We start from the raw sequence: 20412 nt of genomic DNA on the forward strand, positions 1-20412 counted from the left end.
TTTGTACACAGAAACAGGATAGTAATAAATTAGATAAATAATGTAAACAGCAACAACATTTACAACAGCAAACAACACAAAACAAAAATGACAGTAAGTCCGAAACAGTGAATGTTTGTTAACTGAGAGAGAGAGAGAAAGTGGTTCCTGATTAACAGCCAAACACCTCAAAACGTCCTTCATTTGTTTCAACAGAGCAAAACAATCATTAAACTCGAGACAAAATCCCCTCAGAGCCACTCGCACAAGTTCAAACCAGAGCAAATCAAAAGCTCCTCTGAACTAAACGGACGGTCGTGGGCGGACATAAGACACACTCTACCAGTCAAACGTTTTGGATCGGTACGATTTTAATGTTTTTAAAAGAAGTCTCTTCTGCAATCCAAGGCTGCATTTATTTGATTAAAAATACAAACAAAACCATTAGTATTGTGAAATATTATTGTAATGTAAATCAGCTGTTTTTGATGTGAATATATAGTAAAGTGTCATTTATGAAATTCAGCTTTGATCACAGGAATAAATTACATTTGACTATATATTCACATAGAAAACAGATGAATTACATTGTAATAATATTTCACAATATTAATGGTTTTGTTTGTATTTTTAATCAAATTAATGCAGCCTTGGATTGCAGAAGAGACTTCTTTTAAAAACATTAGAAATCGTACCGATCCAAAACTTTTGAACGGCAGTGTAAGAGACATAATTCTCCAGATATGAGTTACATAAGATCATTCATAAGGCCATTATTAAAGATATTCCTGCTCATGTAAGCTGCTCGATATGCAGATGTGAACAGATTCAGGTTGAATGAAGCCAGTCCGTTCACGCATGTTTCAGGATAAGAATTTGATGCAAATGCATCACTAGAGGACAATATTTAGAATGTATTCCCATGTGGATTGGACAGAGATTTGGAGCGTCCATGCGGATTGGACACAGATTTCGGATTGGACACAGATTTGGAGCGTCCATGCGGATTGAACACAGATTTGGAGCGTCCATGCGGATTGGACACATATTTCGGATTGGACACAGATTTGGAGCGTCCAAGCGGATTGGACACAGATTTCGGATTGGACACAGATTTGGAGCGTCCATGCAGATTGGACAGATTTGGAGCGTCCATGCGGATTGGACACAGATTTCGGATTGGACACAGATTTGGAGCGTCCATGCAGATTGGACAGATTTGGAGCGTCCATGCGGATTGGACACAGATTTCGGATTGGACACAGATTTGGAGCGTCCATGCGGATTGAACACAGATTTGGAGCGTCTATGCGGATTGGACACAGATTTCGGATTGGACACAGATTTGGAGCGTCCATGCGGATTGGACACATATTTCGGATTGGACACAGATTTGGAGCGTCCATGCGGATTGAACACAGATTTGGAGCGTCTATGCGGATTGGACACAGATTTCGGATTGGACACAGATTTGGAGCGTCCATGCGGATTGGACACATATTTCGGATTGGACACAGATTTGGAGCGTCCATGCGGATTGGACACAGATTTGGAGCGTCCATGCAGATTGGACAGATTTGGAGCGTCCATGCGGATTGGACACAGATTTCGGATTGGACACAGATTTGGAGCGTCCATGCGGATTGAACACAGATTTGGAGCGTCCATGCGGATTGGACACATATTTCGGATTGGACACAGATTTGGAGCGTCCAAGCGGATTGGACACAGATTTCGGATTGGACACAGATTTGGAGCGTCCATGCAGATTGGACAGATTTGGAGCGTCCATGCGGATTGGACACAGATTTCGGATTGGACACAGATTTGGAGCGTCCATGCAGATTGGACAGATTTGGAGCGTCCATGCGGATTGGACACAGATTTCGGATTGGACACAGATTTGGAGCGTCCATGCGGATTGAACACAGATTTGGAGCGTCTATGCGGATTGGACACAGATTTCGGATTGGACACAGATTTGGAGCGTCCATGCGGATTGGACACATATTTCGGATTGGACACAGATTTGGAGCGTCCATGCGGATTGGACACATATTTCGGATTGGACACAGATTTTGAGCGTCCATGCGGATTGGACACATATTTCGGATTGGACACAGATTTGGAGCGTCTATGCGGATTGAACACAGATTTGGAGCGTCCAAGCGGATTGGACACAGGTTTGGAGCCTCCATGCGGATTGGTTTGCAGCTCATGCTGGGTCGTCTCAAGCACATTTACTGCGCGCATGAAGGCTAAATTCACATTTCGAGGACAGACGAGGGGTCACGGCCACACTGCAATCCCAGTGTGATCCCATAGACGCATGTGGACTGAGATTGAGCACCTGTCTCTCTGCTGAGATCTGTGATGTCTTCAGGACATCTATCGCTCGTTCTATCTTTAGGCTGTGTGTCATTATAGTTTCACAGCCACTAGCGAGAAGTCATTTGTTAGTTCATGACCCTTGACTTCTGGTGATATTTATTTCACTGGTGGCAGTATTTTAACCCCATGTCCCAAAGAGTTCCTATCTCTGTTTTTAGCAGCGTGTGTCTGACACAGAAATGATTCCCTTTACTACTTTAATCGTATGTCTAGGAGAGTTTATTAATGACTAACCATTTTGGAGCCTAAAGTCAACATGAAACGACTCTTTTTTTGTGCAATGAGACTGAACATTCAATGAGAATAAATGTCGGATGGGACTCGATTTTCTTCATAATGTTCAATTTAATTCAATTTACATTTATTTGTATAGCGCTTTTCACAATCCACATCGTTTCAAAGCAGCTTTACAGAAAATGCATGAGTCCATATTACAATTTAGAGTGATCTTTTATCAGAGGAAACTCTAAGTTATGTATTTCAGAAATGTATACAAAATCAGAGTTAGCTAAAAATATATTAATTTAAACGATGTAAAAATTTAAGGCAGAAACAATGAGCTTGTTGAAGTAATGAATATTTGTTTGTTAACAAATGATTATGACAATGTGTCTTTATATGAAGGTGGTTGATAAAAAAAGAGGGATTGACGTCATCTATATTTCTTCAAAATAATGACAATGAATCATTCACAATAAGAGCAGCAACATCAGTTAAGAGAGTCACTGTTGATTTCATGTTGACTTTAACACCCCCAGTATAAAACGCCGTAAATGATGCCAGAACGTATCGAATGTTCTGCAGATCCTCAGATCTCTGGTGCCGCTGTGTAAATGTAATTCCCCAGAGATCTCGGATGCGATCAGATGGCTTCACTGCACTGAGAACAGGGAATTTCCAGCACAGGATTTCATAAGAAACTGTTTCCCCATTCTCACTTTCATTTAAAACTCGAGAGCCAAGACCACCAAACACTACATGGCTCTGTTCCAGAAGCACATTGAGTGCACTGGGAAATTCATTAAAAGCATAAAAATAAACATTGGATTGAAACTGTTTATTTTTAATGCTTTTTGGTCTTGAACACATCGCATTTATAATCAGTTGTCGCAATGCATTTTGGCTCATGCCTTCTCTATAAAGGATAAATTAAGATTTGTAGAATATGGCCAAAGGTACAATCCAACCAAAATTTATTCAGACTCCTTCAACATTTCTCACATTATCAGTTTATTCGCTATAATTTAGAAAATGGTAATAAAATATGAGCAGAACTCAGTTGATATTTGACTGGTTTTGTCCGTCCTTCTGTTAGACTGTCTCACACATGAATTATGTTGAATATCTGTCAGCTGTTAAATTTAACTACACAATTAGATAATACCAGTTTAGCTCAACCAATCACCAAGCAATGCTTCATTGTGTTCAGTCTGTGTGTGAAAAGAGCATTAGCAACTAAAGAAAACACACTTCAGCAAAACATGATCAGCTCAAAGTGTCCGAATCATAAATTATATCTGGTGTCTGAATGATTTTTGGTTGGACTGTAGGTTTCTTAGAAGGCAGCATATGATTTGAAACCACCTTTGTGTCCTTGATGCCTTAACATGCAGACTCGCCTGTAACAGAGCCACTGTGTTTGTCTTATTTTATCTGGTGTCTTCTCTTTCTTGTGCACCACATGGATGATTCACATTATCGCAGGCTTAATAGCTGATGATTTTTTTTTTGTTGAAAACAGCCTGTTTTCCAGCTTTAGGATGTTTTCCGCAAGGATTTCTGCAACAGGAAGATCGTTTGTGTTCTGTCTGAGCAAATCTCACATATCAGCTCCATCAGAGCTCAAACAAAGCTCTGTTTCTCTCTAATGGTCTCTCTCTCTCTCTCTCTCTCTCTCTCTCTCTCTCTCTCTCTCTCTCGTCTACAACCTCATTCAGAAAGGCTCACAATGATACACATATTTTTTTTCTGAGTAGTTTGGAGTTTGGAAGAATTTACAAGCTGTCAGCAAACCCAAAAATGTGGCATTTGTGCAATGAGTTTTCTTTTTTTCGATTCTGAAGTGCAAGCGAGAAAGTCTGTGCACCAATGAAATTCACTCACACACACACACACATTCGCTCTCATACACACACACACACACACATAGTAATGTACAATGAACACAGGAGGAACAGAGTCTCTCAGGTAAACATCGGCCAAAACAGAAAGGTTTGTTGTTCTCTGCAAGGCCTGTGTTCACATGAAGCGTTCAACCATTGGACGGTTTGGGGAGGGTCTTAAGAGCCAATCAGAGAAGAGGAACGAGTAACAGGACGGCAGTCTCTTCTCTCCCAAACATTTGATCCTTATCTACGCACCTCCCGGCCTGGCGTACGGATTCTCCAACAAGTAGCGGTAGTGATCGTAATGATCAAACATGTATTTTGGGGCGTACATATGTTCCTTAGGGTCCGATGGCGGGTATTCCTGCACAGATCCGTCAAACCAACCCCCCGTTCGGATCAGATCCCGGATGTAGTTAAGATCCCGCTTGTCCTCGTAGTCGCCCCAGCGAGGAAAATCCCCGTTTTGGGCCGAAATGAGTTTAAAGTGAATTCCCTCTGGCGTGAAACACCAGGAGCAGTGCCAGCCTGCGAAATGAAACGGACTTCCGATTGACCACTGGACCAAAATGTGTCCGGTGTCGTTTTCATACTTCCGAAATCCCGGCATGGTGTAGTATTCCCTACGTCGAAGCCGAATCCCATCGTTATCATAGACATCCCTTAGCATGCCGATGGTACACCCGGACACAACCTCGAGCGAGCCGAGTTGCTTCCAGAAAAACCCATACAGGGATTTCCTCATGTGGATTGCAAACGGCTCCGTCCATCCATCGAAAAGCTTTAGGAAAAGAACTCCTTCATGAGCCGGAATTTCATCAGCATCGTTGATTAGAAAAACGTCATCGGGACGTAAACCCGATATGCGAGCCATGCCGTCGCGAGTCAGAAACGTGCGCAGATAATCGTCGGCGATCCATCCGTCTTGTCGACCCCCGTCCGGGAAATGATCCAGGAAAACGAAGAGGATCTTGTGGCGAACATAATCGTATGTTCCGTTGAGCAACAAATGCAGGAATCTGAGCGGACGCCTTTCTCCGTACGCCGTGAAGTTGGATTCGCACACGAGGAATAGATCCACGGCTTGGATGAGCTCGCGGAAGCGCACGTGCAACAGGTCGAACTCGTGGTTCACGTTAATGGCGTTTATGACGCGTCGTGGCGTCTCGCGCGGCGTCAGCCGCTCTTTCGTGGGGAGATTTGAGTGATACACCATTGTGGGAACGCCACAGTAAGATCCATGCCATCCCGGTCGACACACGCACTTAACCAGACGCTTCCCGCGCTTCGGCCTCCCTCGAGCGAGACCGGATTCTTCCACTGATTTCGCTTGAGTCTTTGACTCGTCAGGTTTTTGTAATATTCTCCGCTGGCTCATTCCACCAATGCTAGGTTTGGCTCTCAGCGTCTCGTCTTTCGCCAGCGCCGACTCCGTTCCCTGACGAAAGCACAGCGCTCCCGCTTTGGTGCGGATGAAATACGGTGTGTGGTCGTCCTGGAGCGTGTGTGTGCGCCGGTGAAGGTCGCCCAGGGACTCCAGCGGGTCTGGAGTCGAAGCGTGACGCGGATGAAACTTGTTCACCGCGACTCTCACGGCAGCGTCTCTCTGCGGGTCGGGGTTCTGGTGGGTCGGGATGCTGGCGACCAAACCTCTCTTATGGACCTGATTAATGGAGAACAAGCACCATTAGAAGACTCACAGACAGCAGAATCTGGACAGTTTCACTTGCCACGTTTCCATTACCCTTCAAATTGCGCAAATTGAAATTGCGAATTGAAAATACGCCCAATGGAAACACGTCAATTTTACACAAACTCCCATATATAGCAAAAAAGTTTTTGCGCTCGCATGAGGTGGTTTTTCAGGTAATTCGTAATTCGTGTCACAATATATCGCAATACAAAAATGCCTCAATATGTATCGTGGATAGTGACAATCTGTATTGTGTATAATTCACTCAAAATTAAATAATTTAATGTCAGTACTACATTAAACTTACATATAATGTTGAATATAATGTAGAATCATGCAATGGGGGAATATTGTGAGTCCTGAAAATGCCAAATGTCTGATGGTACCAGTAAAAAGTGGCCTACATTATTTTAAATATATCTAGTCAGTGACAGAGTGATAGCATGAATAATTCTTCTAAAATAATTCTGTATTTTCAGCTTCAGAATCATGAATATTGTTATTCTGGTGTCTCTATTGTCCTGTGCTTTGGGTTTCAGCAGCAAATCCAAGCCTGTTCATTTACACACACAATGTAAAACCAAATTTAGCATTTTAAATCAACAGTACATTTTTTTGTTAACCTTTTATCATATGTCTTGGATTATCGCAATAATATCGTATCGTGAGTTCAGTATCGCGATATGTATCGAATCGTGACATGAGGGAATCGTCCGTAGACATTCATAAGTTGATGTTTTAAGCAGCCTGACATGTCAACTTCTGACTCAACCAATCACATAAGTTTGGGGCGGGACTATCTGTCCGACTGACCAATGACAGAAGGGGAGTGTTGCAGGGCACAACCTTTCAGAAGAATGGGGTTGGGACAATATATCGATGCATTGCGATTTGTGGATCGATTCCAATTGTGAGCTTGGTTTTTAACAGCAGATGGCGCTATAGGCTAGTTTTAAATTGCACGCTCAAATGCTCTCGAAGAAGAGCGCTCGTGCGTTCGGCTGAGTCTGAGAATGTACTTGTGCTTTTATGACGTGAGATTAATTTGAACATCCCACTGCAAACACCCTTGTAATTCGCTTCAACCTTTTCGAACTTTATGAATGATTATTTTATAGAAGGTTCAAGTGGTGTGTGTGTGTAAGGCATTGGAAGCCAGCAGATTAAGGCTGTTTCTAGAGTACGCAGTGCCATCTGATGTTAAAAAATACACTCAGAATCGATTCAAGAGAGAATCGAAAAAAATTTAATCGAACCAGAGTCATTTCTCGATTCACGATGCATCGATGTATTGTCCCCGCCCTACAGAAGAACAGCCCCAGTGCCTCAGTGGTGCCGGAGCTCCTGCGCTGCAGATCTCCAGGTCAGTTTCAAACCCTGATTATTATACCCTGCATGCATCATAGTTGTTGCAAGTTTTGGTTCGATGTCATTGTCTGTAGACATTCATAAGTGGATCTGTGGACATGTCAACTTCTGACTCAGCCAATCACACGAGTTTGGGGCAGGGTTATTATAGTTTTGCATTTTTCATTAGTTTTTATTTTTATTTCGTTTTGACTTTTTGTTTTCAAATTCAGTTTAGTTTTAATTAGTTTATAAAGTGGGTTTGCTAGTTTAGTTTAGTTTTTATTTTTTGAAAATGCTTAGTTTTAGTTTAGTTTTTATTAGTTTTAGTGTTAGTTTTAGTTTTCTGGTCTATACAAATACCACAGCTGTACAATTTTCACACCCTATACTAAATTTACCCTATACAGTCAAAAGCCTACTCATCTGGATTGAAGCAGCAAACATTCAGTGTAAAAGTAAAAAAATGACATAACATTATTTAATATTTGAATGCTTATATAGTGTTTTGACATCGACAACCACAACCAAACAGTGCATTTTACCTCAAACTTGCGACTAGTTAACTAAGGCGCAATCGCTTCTCGGGTCGACATTAACACACTGACAAAATTATATTCAGAATTTAAAATATTTTTATACCACTTTTTAATGTGTGATTGTGTAAAGGTGTTCACGAGATAGAGATACTAACCTTTCGCGAACTTGCTTTCAACGTCGAACGAACACTCGTTCTCATGGAGACGTGGTGTGCACGGAGGGGAGGGGCTGTGTGTGTGTGTGTGTGTGTGTGTGTGTGTGCGCGCGCACACATGTGAGAGACGCATGAGTGACAGATAGACGGAGGGAGAGCAGGGAAAGGAAATGCAGATGAACGAATACGCTGCGTGTTTTAAATAGCGTTAAAAAATTAAAGACCTTGACAAAGACGAAAACTAAGGACATTTACTCTATAATTGTATTTTATTTTAGTTAGTTTTGCCAAACACACATTACAGTTTTAGTTAGTTATCGTTTTTTTGTAATGTCTCGTTTTTATTTTTATTTCAGTTAACGACAATGTTTTTTCCAACCTAGTTTTCGTTTTTTCGTTCGTTTTCGTTAACGATTATAACCTTGATTTGGGGCGGGACTACTGTCCGACTGACCAGTGTTGCAGAGCACGACTGTCCAGAAGATCAGTCCCAGTAAAGTCCCACAAGCCTGGCTTTCGTCACTTCAGAGTTCCTACTGGCGGTGCCAATGCAACCAGGAAAACGTTCCTAAGGGAACCATTAGTTCGAAAGCCCCTTATGACAGACAGGGGAGTGTTGCAGGACACGACTTTACAGAAGAACAGTCCCAGTCCCACTATGTTGTTCTTCGTGATAAGAAGCGAGCTAAAGTCAGCGAATAAAATACTGACAGAATGATGAACAAGTAACAATAATATTCGCAAAAACATATCGTTTTACTGAATAATTAAGTAAACCTAATTTCTTAATTTATCTTTGTAAAGAAACCTTATTGCTTAACTACTCTCTGCTGTCTCAGACGACGACATCACTTCCTGTCGGCCACTGTAACTTCTGCTGGGTCCAATTCGAAACCTCACCACTAGATTCCGCTAAACATTACACACTGCACCTTTAAGATAGAAAGTTTCTGTAGAGAGGAAGAGTCCCAGTACCTCAGTAGTGCGCTGCAGATCTTCAGGTCTCTTCCAGGGCTGTGGCGCTTCGGGCTCCTGTCCGGTGTCGAGCTCCAGAACCGCTCCGACCCGAGGCCCTTCCTCAGGGGACGCGCTCGCCAGCGGGGTCGAGCCCTCCTTCCAGAAGAAACCCGTCACCATGATGAAGGACTTGATGTTAGGGTAGGGTGCAGACAGCTCCCTCAGCAGGGACACGTAGTGGAGAGCCTTGTAGTAATGCAGGAAGGAAATGACACACAGTCCGACTGTGCAAATCAAGAAAACCCTGTGACGTCTCATTTTCATCCTGAGAAACAGGAGAGAGAGAAACAGAGCTCAGAGACTCTAGCCGAACAATCTTACACACTCATATTAAAGGGATAGCTCAGCCAAAAATGAAAATTAGCCCATGATTTACTCGCCCTCAAGTCATCCTAGGTGTATATGACATTCTTCTTTCAGACGAACACAATCTGAGTTATATTAAAAAATGTCCTGGCTCTAACAAACTTTATAATGGCAGTGAATGGCCGTTTCTGTTTTGAAGTCCATAAAAGAGCATCTATCCATCATAATGCACTTTTATCATGATAGATCAGTGGTTCTCAACCTTTTTTGGGCCAGCGCCCCCTTATCCAATATCCAGGTCCCTGAACGCCCCCCACCCCCAAACTAATGAGCGACCAGGAATGAATGAGAGTTAACAGATGAAATAAGTGCAAAATTGAATTTTATTAATACAATGGAACTATACTCCACAGTGATTAATCCAAAAAACAATCTATAAACTGCATTGGCATAGCAATACAAGTTTTTCTCACATGATTTTTGGTAAATCTGTGGTGGGTGGACCTCAGGCCTTCTAGGGGGGTTGGGGGGCATGCCCCCCCGTAAGAAAATTTTGTGCATTTTAATGTTTAATTCATCAATCTGGTGCACTTTGACAGTTCAAAATTAAAAGCGCCAACCCATATTCACTATGCAAATTAAAGAAAAATTCAAACCTCTTTTAGTTGTGTCTGTCTACATTACACTACTACATAATAATAGTCATAATATTAATCCCATGACAGTAATAGCCATATATTGTAAAACAAATGCACTGAAAAATAAAGGACAGTCATTAAAGTGGTAATGTTTGCACTTAGGTTTTATTACGCATTTAGGAGAGTATTGCAAGAAGCTGCTTACATTAACCTTACTTTCAAAAAAAAAAAAAATACAATCTTGATTTTTCATGAAAAATTATGTTAGAATTAGTAGGCCTAAAATACCTTGGTTGTTGTCATCAATGGTAATTACAATTAATTTGGTTTGTCGTGATTAATTTGTGTTCATAATCTGTAAAAAAAAATCTTCTAACAAGATTAAACACATATGAACAATTAAATTATTATTGTATTAATTATTTTTATATCTTGAAACTATACCCAAGCGTTTCGCGCTCAGATGTGATGGCGGAATGAATACATTACCAAAATGTGATTGCAGAATATATTTAAATTATCCATCAAATTGTCATTTTCTCCGTACTGTCTTGCGAGTTAACAATAATGCCTGACCAGTAAATTACTTGGTGAACAAAGAAAACATTTTGGCATTAGGGATTGGAATTAGTTGATGCCTAAAAATGTAAAAGTTTTACCTTATAAATAGAATTTAGTTTAATTAATTTTAAAATTCGTCGTCAGAGTGAATGGGAACATGATTTATTGAAAATATTTGAAAAAAATGTAAGTGTTTCTTAAGTCAATACTTTTTAATGGCTTGTCAACTTTCCATTCCTCCGCTGCGTGATTCTAGGCACCACTAGATTGTTGTCAGCGCGAAATGCATTTTTGAGCTCGTGAATGCTGATTCTTCTCAGCGCTGGATTGTAGTCAGTGCTTGAGCGCTGGTCTATGACTGGAAAAACAATAGAATCGTTGCAAAAGTAACGATAGGCTACATGTTGCATTAAACTGGAAGATTTTAGAATGTTAGACATTCTAAACTTTTGAATAAGAAATAATATCAAGTCGTCAAAATACAACTCGTCAAAACTCCGCGAATCACAACAAGCGTATTGGTGAGAACACTCACAGCATACACACACCCGAACTTGACTGCACATCGTATTTTTGACATTATTGATACTGCTTTCAATCGTAATGCAATAATGAACACAAAAAAACCTGCCTAGTGCCTACTACAACACTGACGGTGGACTTGCGGTCAGGAGTAGAGCGGGTGCGGAGGAAGGTTTTTTTTTTTTTTTTGAGCGCTGCTGAGGTATTCTTTTACGCGCACCATAGACGCGCGTGCACACACAATATGATATCACACTCTGCGCATATGTTTTACAACATAATTTAACAAAAACATAGTCCTAACACTTTTTAAATAGCCCACTTAAAGTGTTTATTACAACTAAATTACTAAATGCTTAAAAATGAACAAAAGTAAATGAACAAAAATTTGCGTTATATATTTAAACTCGTGAACGCCCCCCATTAACACCTGAATGCCCCCCTTTCAAAAATCTTGCTTCCAACGCCCCCCGTTGTTCTCTGAACGCCCCCTGGGGGGCGGTACCGCCCCCGTTGCGAACCACTATGATAGATGCACTTTTATCATGGATAAATGCACTTTTATGATGAATAGATGCACTTTTATGATGGATAGATGCACTTTTATCATGAATAGATGCACTTTTATGATGGATAGATGCACTTTTATCATGGATAAATGCACTTTTATGATGGATAGATGCACTTTTATGATGGATAAATGCACTTTTATCATGGATAGATGCACTTTTATGATGGATAGATGAACTTTTATCATGGATAAATGCACTTTTATGATGGATAGATGCACTTTTATGATGGATAGATGCACTTTTATCATGAATAGATGCACTTTTATGATGGATAGATGCACTTTTATGATGGATAAATGCACTTTTATGATGGATAGATGCACTTTTATGATGGATAAATGCACTTTTATCATGGATAGATGCACTTTTATGATGATAGATGCACTTTTATCATGGATAAATGCACTTTTATGATGGATAGATGCACTTTTATGATGGATAGATGCACTTTTATCATGAATAGATGCACTTTTATGATGGATAGATGCACTTTTATGATGGATAAATGCACTTTTATCATGGATAGATGCACTTTTATGATGGATAGATGCACTTTTATCATGAATAAATGCACTTTTATGATGATAGATGCACTTTTATCATGGATAAATGCACTTTTATGATGGATAGATGCACTTTTATCATGAATAGCTGCACTTTTATGATGGATAGATGCACTTTTATGATGGATAGATGCACTTTTATGATGATAGATGCACTTTTATCATGGATAAATGCACTTTTATGATGAATAGATGCACTTTTATGATGGATAGATGCACTTTTATGATGATAGATGCACTTTTATCATGGATAAATGCACTTTTATGATGAATAGATGCACTTTTATGATGGATAGATGCACTTTTATGATGATAGATGCACTTTTATCATGGATAAATGCACTTTTATGATGAATAGATGCACTTTTATGATGGATAGATGCACTTTTATCATGAATAGATGCACTTTTATGATGGATAGATGCACTTTTATCATGGATAAATGCACTTTTATGATGGATAGATGCACTTTTATGATGGATAAATGCACTTTTATCATGGATAGATGCACTTTTATGATGGATAGATGAACTTTTATCATGGATAAATGCACTTTTATGATGGATAGATGCACTTTTATGATGGATAGATGCACTTTTATCATGAATAGATGCACTTTTATGATGGATAGATGCACTTTTATGATGGATAAATGCACTTTTATGATGGATAGATGCACTTTTATGATGGATAAATGCACTTTTATCATGGATAGATGCACTTTTATGATGATAGATGCACTTTTATCATGGATAAATGCACTTTTATGATGGATAGATGCACTTTTATGATGGATAGATGCACTTTTATCATGAATAGATGCACTTTTATGATGGATAGATGCACTTTTATGATGGATAAATGCACTTTTATCATGGATAGATGCACTTTTATGATGGATAGATGCACTTTTATCATGAATAAATGCACTTTTATGATGATAGATGCACTTTTATCATGGATAAATGCACTTTTATGATGGATAGATGCACTTTTATCATGAATAGCTGCACTTTTATGATGGATAGATGCACTTTTATGATGGATGGATACACTTTTATGATGGATGGATGCACTTTTATCATGAATAGCTGCACTTTTATGATGGATAGATGTACTTTTATCATGAATAGATGCACTTTTATGATGGACATGATGGATTTTATGATGAAGAGCCAGGACATTTTGTAATATAACTCTGATTGTGTTCGTCTGAAAGAAGAATGTCATATACACCTAGGATGACTTGAGGGCGAGTAAATCATGGGCTAATTTTCATTTTTGGCTGAACTATCCCTTTAAGTGTGATACTGATAATGTGTGTTAGTCCACAAGCTTCATTTTACACAAATACTTTTAAGTTCTCTGTGCATTTGACAATATTTTTAACCCTTGAGTGACCTTATGGACATTTTTGTCTTTTTCAGTTTAGTTGTTTTGATTATTTTCCGTGTGTTATTGCCAACTGCATACATTTTGGCACAGGTTAGTATTTTTATTGGAATTTTACTATTTCACCCCCATTTCCTTTAACCTGTTAACTGTCACCCCCCTTTTTTTTGAGTAGACATGAAAATGCACATTTCGAACTTAAATGGTTGTAATTAAAGAATGCTTTGGAGTATAGACATACAATAGGTCTTGTTTTAAAGAAGACATTTGGCAGATTTTTGTAGAAAGTGAAACAGAAAAAAAGTTATATAAGTTTGAGTTTATGGAAATGTACAATGTAAAAAAAAATTATTATTCATATTTTATATAAAATATATATTTTTAAAACCTGGGCGACTATAAAACTGCAAAAAAATCAAAGTCAAAAATCTGAACAAGTTGCGTTTCAAAATTTAGGTTGATATCTCAAACTGCATACATTTTGGCACAGGTTTGTATTTTTATTGGAATTTTACTATTTCACCCCCATTTCCTTTAATAAATCTATTTTGCACTAGTAACACAAAATAGTTCCACTCAAGATCTTAAGGACAAAAATGTCCCCTATTGAAACCCATTAAAACGGCAATTTGTAATCCCAGGGCTGTTTAACTATAAACTGATGCAATCTTTGTTAATATACTTTCATTCTGTTGGCAAGGCTTAAACATTTAAATTTTGACAATTTTTTTTACCAGGTGGTGCGATTTTCTCAGGTTTGGCCAATAAAGCAAATACTCGCTATAAATTAAACAGCTATAATTGTGTGTGTGTGTTGGTATGGATGTCAGAGTGTGGTTTGTATGTGTGTAATAAAATAATTGTTGTATGTGTGTGTGCTTGTAATATTTGAGAGAGAGAAACTCTACTGCAAATCCCAAATCCAACCACTGTGTCCCAGTGGAGTTTTGCTGCATCTAATGGGGAAAATGTGGAACTGCGCCCAAACAAAATCTCACTGAAAGCTAATGTTTTGAGATATCAACTTGAAATTTGGAACATGACTTGTTGCATGATGTTCATGAATCATTTTCATAAACCTAAACCTCCATAACTTTTTTTTTTGGTTTCACCTTTTATTATGACCGCCGCTCGCATAGCTAGCGAAAGTGGTCATATAGGGATTGTCAAAGTTTTTTTTTCTTTTTTTTTCCCGTCATCTACTGAATTTTTCATCAACGATACCAGGGACACCGAAACACCGGGGAACATGAAATTTGGTGGGCATGTAGCCCCACTAGACTTTTACGGAAAAATTTCGTTTGGTCCCCGGGGGCCACTCCCCCCCCGCGTTGGGCCCCCCCAAACCCAAAAAATGCAGTTTTTCCTAAATAACTACCTGAACCGTGGCACCGAGGATGAAGAAATTTTTATGGTATGTTGGTCTTAAGGGCCCACATCAACCTAGCCCATAATCACTCATTTGTGATTTGCACCCCTTCCCATAAAAAATGAAAATGCAATATTATTCTGCTTTAATCGCCCCTATCTTCAGTTGAGATGTTCAGAACTGCACCATATTTCATGTGTATGATTAACTTGACATCCTCTGGGGGTATGCTAAGTTTCGTAGAATTTCATCCATGGGGGGGTATAAAATAAATTCATTTATGTGCACATTTAGTGACTGTACACTCATCGGCCTGTAGATGGTGGTGTTGGGTTGCTGGTTTAGGATGATACTGTCACTAAGGTTGCCAACTGTCCCGAATTAGGCGGGACGTCCCGTATTTTGGGCCTAATTTATTTGTCCCGTGCGTGACCTCCTGTGTCCCGTTTTTTGACAAGCTGATAAACCACTGACTGATACAACAGCAACAGCAGCAGTGCTGACCACGACACTTGAGAATGATCACCGACACCTGTCATCATCCAATCACAGCTTTTTTTAATCACTGTTTTGAGACAAATCATTGTTTGATTTGCGAACATCCTCTGCCGTCTGGTCACTTCCGCTTCAAGCCGGACTCGTCTCGCGCTAACGGTAATTTCCTTTCACTGTCCACGTTTTGATTTCGGCTAATCAATTTTGGCGAATGCAAACATAGTGATTATTGTTCATGAGTCTAACATCCAGCCACGCAAGAACATCCAGCCACACAAGAAAACATGTAATCTACCTGAGGGAATAATATGCTCAAAAAACATTTCTGATTATTATTAATGTTTTAAAGCTTTTAGAAAGTACATAGAAAGCTTTTGTAACATTATCTTAACTGTCACTTTTGATTAATGTAATGCATCCTTGCTGAATAAAAGTAGGCAATTACTTTCTTTATTTTTTTTCCCAAAAAATAATCTTACTAACCCCAAACTTTTGAACTGTAAGCCTAGTGTATAATGTTAAAAAAGCTTTCTATTTTAGATAAATGCTGTTATTTTGAACTATGGTTTGTTTGTTTGTAATGTGACTTTTTTCATGTATGACATTAAAATTATTTTTAGAATTAAATACATAAATAGGTTAAGCAATACAAATGTGTTTATGTCTGATAACCTTTTAAACACAAACTTAACTGCAGACACTGAAATGACGTACACTGTGTGATACAGTACAAATATTTTGAGTGTCCCTCGTTTTCCTATAAATAACCACGATTGTCCCGCATTTTCCTTTTCTGAAGTTGGCAACCCTAACTGTCACACACACACATGCAGGAATACAAACAAACGCAAGCATGCACACACACTGACATCCACACGCACAGACACACACCCATACACAAACATACAAATCCACATGCACAGACACACACACACAAACACACACGCGCACACACATGTACGCACGCATACATACACGCACAGACACACAGACACACAGACACACACATACACAAACACACACACATACAGTACACACACACACACAGACAGACATGCACATACTACTACTTTTTTTAGGTATATACATAAACATGCAATACAGCCAAATTGCTCCACGTCATTTATTTTTGTGGAAAGCCAGTGCAGGCCTGAGCGGCGGTCATATTTTGTACCGCCATGCGGTACATCTAGTTCAACAATAATTTGCCAATCTTAACCTGACCGAACTTAAGTCTCTGCTCCCAAGCTTCACATTTTTTAAGACATTTTTGTCCACTAGTAAGGACCTATAGTAACTTTTTTAATTGATGCACAAGGGTTAATATCTGCAATAGTACTGTATTACAATAATGACACATCACCTAATAATGAAATTGACAAAAACAACAACACTAAAATGCCCAGATGCAGTATGATATTGATCATTTTAATAAGCTCCTGCAGAAATTTCTACCACTGCATTCTGTTACATATCGGGAAATAATGGACCAATATATTTGGGAATTATATCACAATATATGTGAAGCATCTGATTTCAGAACGCCTCCTGCGACGTCTTGAGTTTGCTGCATAAACATAAGCCTGCATTTTGTCAAGTCAAGTCAAGTTTATTTATATAGCGCTTTTCACAATACAGATTGTATCAAAGCAGCTTCACAGTATTAAATTAAAATAATACATCAATGTTTGTTTCTAGTGGAAAACAACGTTTGGTAATGCTGATCAATAGTATCGTTGATTGATTAATATCCCCAAATATCCCCAACTGAGCAAGCCAAAGGCAACAGTGGCAAGGAACCGAAAAACTCCATCAGGACCTAATGGAGAAAAAAAAAACCTTGGGAGAACCCGGGCTCAGTCGGGGGCCAGTTCTCCTCTGGCGTTTATGAACTAGAGACCGGATTTAACTGTAAGATTAAAAGTATTATATGAATGCCTGGCTGAAGAGATGCGTCTTTAATCTAGTTTTAAACTGGGAGAGCGAGTCTGAGCAACGAACAGTATCAGGAAGACTATTCCAGAGTTTTGGAGCTAAATGTGAAAATGCTCTCCCATTTTGTGGCATTTCCGTTGCCGGAACGCAGAATGTGGTTGTGATTGAAAGTGCTCAGCGATCATGATTAGATGGACGTGTTTCTCTCCAGCGTTTCAGATCAGCTGAAGAACAGAAGCTCCTCAGTGTTTCTGACCTTCCAGATCATCAGTGATAGTAACAGAACACCCCATGAGAACGGTCACTGCGATTGTTCCCATCGACGCCGGGCATCAGGGACACTGAGGATGCTGTTCGAGCTCGAGAGCTTGTGTTAGCTCACATTATGCCATGGTTTTGTGAAGATATACAAACATACTTCCAGTAACGTTCATAAAACATTTGTTAAAAGTCATGTGGTCTTTAATAATGTTCTCAAAACGTTAGCACAAAAAACATCATTTATACATCGTTCATGGAATGTTTCAGTTGGACGTTCATGTAACGTTTTTTAAATGTAACGACTTGTTTCGGAACGTTCAGAGAACATTCCATAATGTTTGAAGAATGATAAAACAGAATGTTCACTTAACGATCATATAACCAAGAAACATTTAAAAGCTTTTAAAACATTTAAAAAAAACTGGACGTTTTGAACGATCAGAGAACATTTAGAAATAATGTTTTATAAGATGTTAGCAAAACGTTCTTAGAACATATTTATTTGCTCTGGGAGGATGTGAGATTTCTGCAGGTTCGTACAGAAATTGTAAAATAAAATTCAAGGACTTTTCAAGCACTACTTTTTTGGTTTTCAAGGATTTCCAATCAGAGATCGCACTTATCAAACAATACCTTTATTATCTTTCAAATTCTAAAAAAGGTAAATAGATATATAAAAATAAACTAATAAAACAAAATGGTACAGATAAAGTGCAGCGGATGCAATGACTGTGGAAACTTTAACCACTGAAAGGATTCAAATATATCTAAATGATAAAGATATCGCTTTCCTTTTTCAAACTGCTTTTTTCCCCCATGAATATATGATTGATCTGAAGAATGAAAGCTGTATCATATACTCTGATATTTATGAGCAATATCACACTCATAGCCATGCGAAATGGCTTTATATCTATATCAGACGGACTGCAGCTTCATTATGTGTGAAAATATTGTTTTATCGATAAAATTAACACTAATTTCACATATATTGTCTTTTATCATGGATAGATGCACTTTTATGATGGATAGATGCACTTTTATGATGGACAGATGCACTTTTATCATGGATAAATGCACTTTTATGATGGATAGATGCACTTATGATGGAGAGATGCACTTTTATGATGGATAGATGCACTTTTATGATGGATAGATGCACTTTTATGATGGATGGATGCACTTTAGATGCACTTTTATGATGGACATGATGGATTTTATGATGAAGAGCCAGGACATTTTGTAATATAACTCTGATTGTGTTCGTCTGAAAGAAGAATGTCATATACACCTAGGATGACTTGAGGGCGAGTAAATCATGGGCTAATTTTCATTTTTGGCTGAACTATCCCTTTAAGTGTGATACTGATAATGTGTGTTAGTCCACAAGCTACATTTTACACAAATACTTGTGTAAAATGTATCTGTGAAAAGATTGTTTTATCGATAAAATTAACACTAATTTCACATATATTGTCTTTCAATAATTCAAGCGGTTTTCAAGAACCTTTTTAATAAATATGTGTTTTCAGGGGTTTTCCAGGACTTACATTTCAAAGTCAAATTCAAGCATTTTAAGCACCTGGTATGAACCTGTTTCTGTCTACACTGCGTGTTGATCGCGTGTAGTTGTGTTGTGAAATGCATCATTTGTACCGTCACACCAACACAAGAGTGCATGTGAAGAACATTCATCAGGATGGCATTGGACAAGCATTCACATCTGTGTGTGTGTGTACTAGTGCAAGTGTGTGTCCTGTGAAACATGAACTGATGATTACAGAGAAACTCTCGTCAGGACACTTACTCGACTGCAGAGCCAATAAACTAGAGACAAGAAGAGGCTGTAGTCTGTTAAATAACCAGCTAACTGAGTTAATGAGAGGAACCGAGCGATATGATTGGACGATCAGGCTTCTGACGCAGGATGACATCACATGCACACACTGCGGGGTTCGCGAGACACAAATAAACCGGTGCATTATTGTGGGAAGACGAGAGGAATAAAAAGAACAACAATCGGCAGCCAAATTGGATTTAACACAATCGAGCTCCTACACACACACACACACACACACACACACATTCACTGTGAGACTTTCCTCACTTCACACGGTAACAACTCGAACAACTGGTTCATGTGATTTGTGGTTTGTTCTGGTAGATTCAGGTGGTTTCCGGGCAGGAGGATGATAACTGGTGTCATCATCAACTCTCTCACACACACACACACACACACACACACACACACACACACACACACACACACACACACACACACACACACACACACACACACACACACCTGCTCGTCAGCTTCTGTCATTGGCTGTATAACACATGGTCTGATTAGACAGTTTATGTTTGTTTACAGTTCAAGGTCTGTTTAATCCACATTTTCACAGTATGCAAAATATAAAACAAACACTTTAAACCACAGAATCCGCCCAACCCAAATACTCACCCAACCACAGCATTTACTTATATATGAGTGCAAGACTGGAAGAACTGGACATTTGAAGATGCAAGTCTCCCCTCAGAATCATCCTAATCTACACCTCTTCCCCCGTTC

General features: G+C 39.1%; 2 protein-coding genes across 3 annotated transcripts in view; both read right to left on the bottom strand.

Annotated features, from left to right (window-relative positions):
* Positions 1–20412, bottom strand: part of atf4a (activating transcription factor 4a) — a 265767-nt gene that overhangs the window by 149667 nt on the left and 95688 nt on the right. The window lies entirely within an intron of this gene.
* mgat3b (beta-1,4-mannosyl-glycoprotein 4-beta-N-acetylglucosaminyltransferase b) overlaps positions 3144–20412 on the bottom strand; it is a 29205-nt gene continuing 11936 nt past the window's right edge. For both annotated transcript variants that reach the window (XM_079882998.1, XM_079882999.1), the window contains exons 2-3: positions 9185–9491; positions 3144–6138 (exon numbers count right to left, since the gene is read on the bottom strand). In XM_079882998.1, coding sequence (XP_079739124.1) covers positions 4723–6138; positions 9185–9490 — 1722 coding nt within the window. In that variant the 5' untranslated portion in view covers position 9491 and the 3' untranslated portion in view covers positions 3144–4722. The remainder of the gene's footprint in view (positions 6139–9184; positions 9492–20412) is intronic.

This window comes from Squalius cephalus (assembly GCF_949319135.1).
Source record: "Squalius cephalus genome assembly, chromosome: 10".
Taxonomy (NCBI): Eukaryota; Metazoa; Chordata; class Actinopteri; order Cypriniformes; family Leuciscidae; genus Squalius; species Squalius cephalus.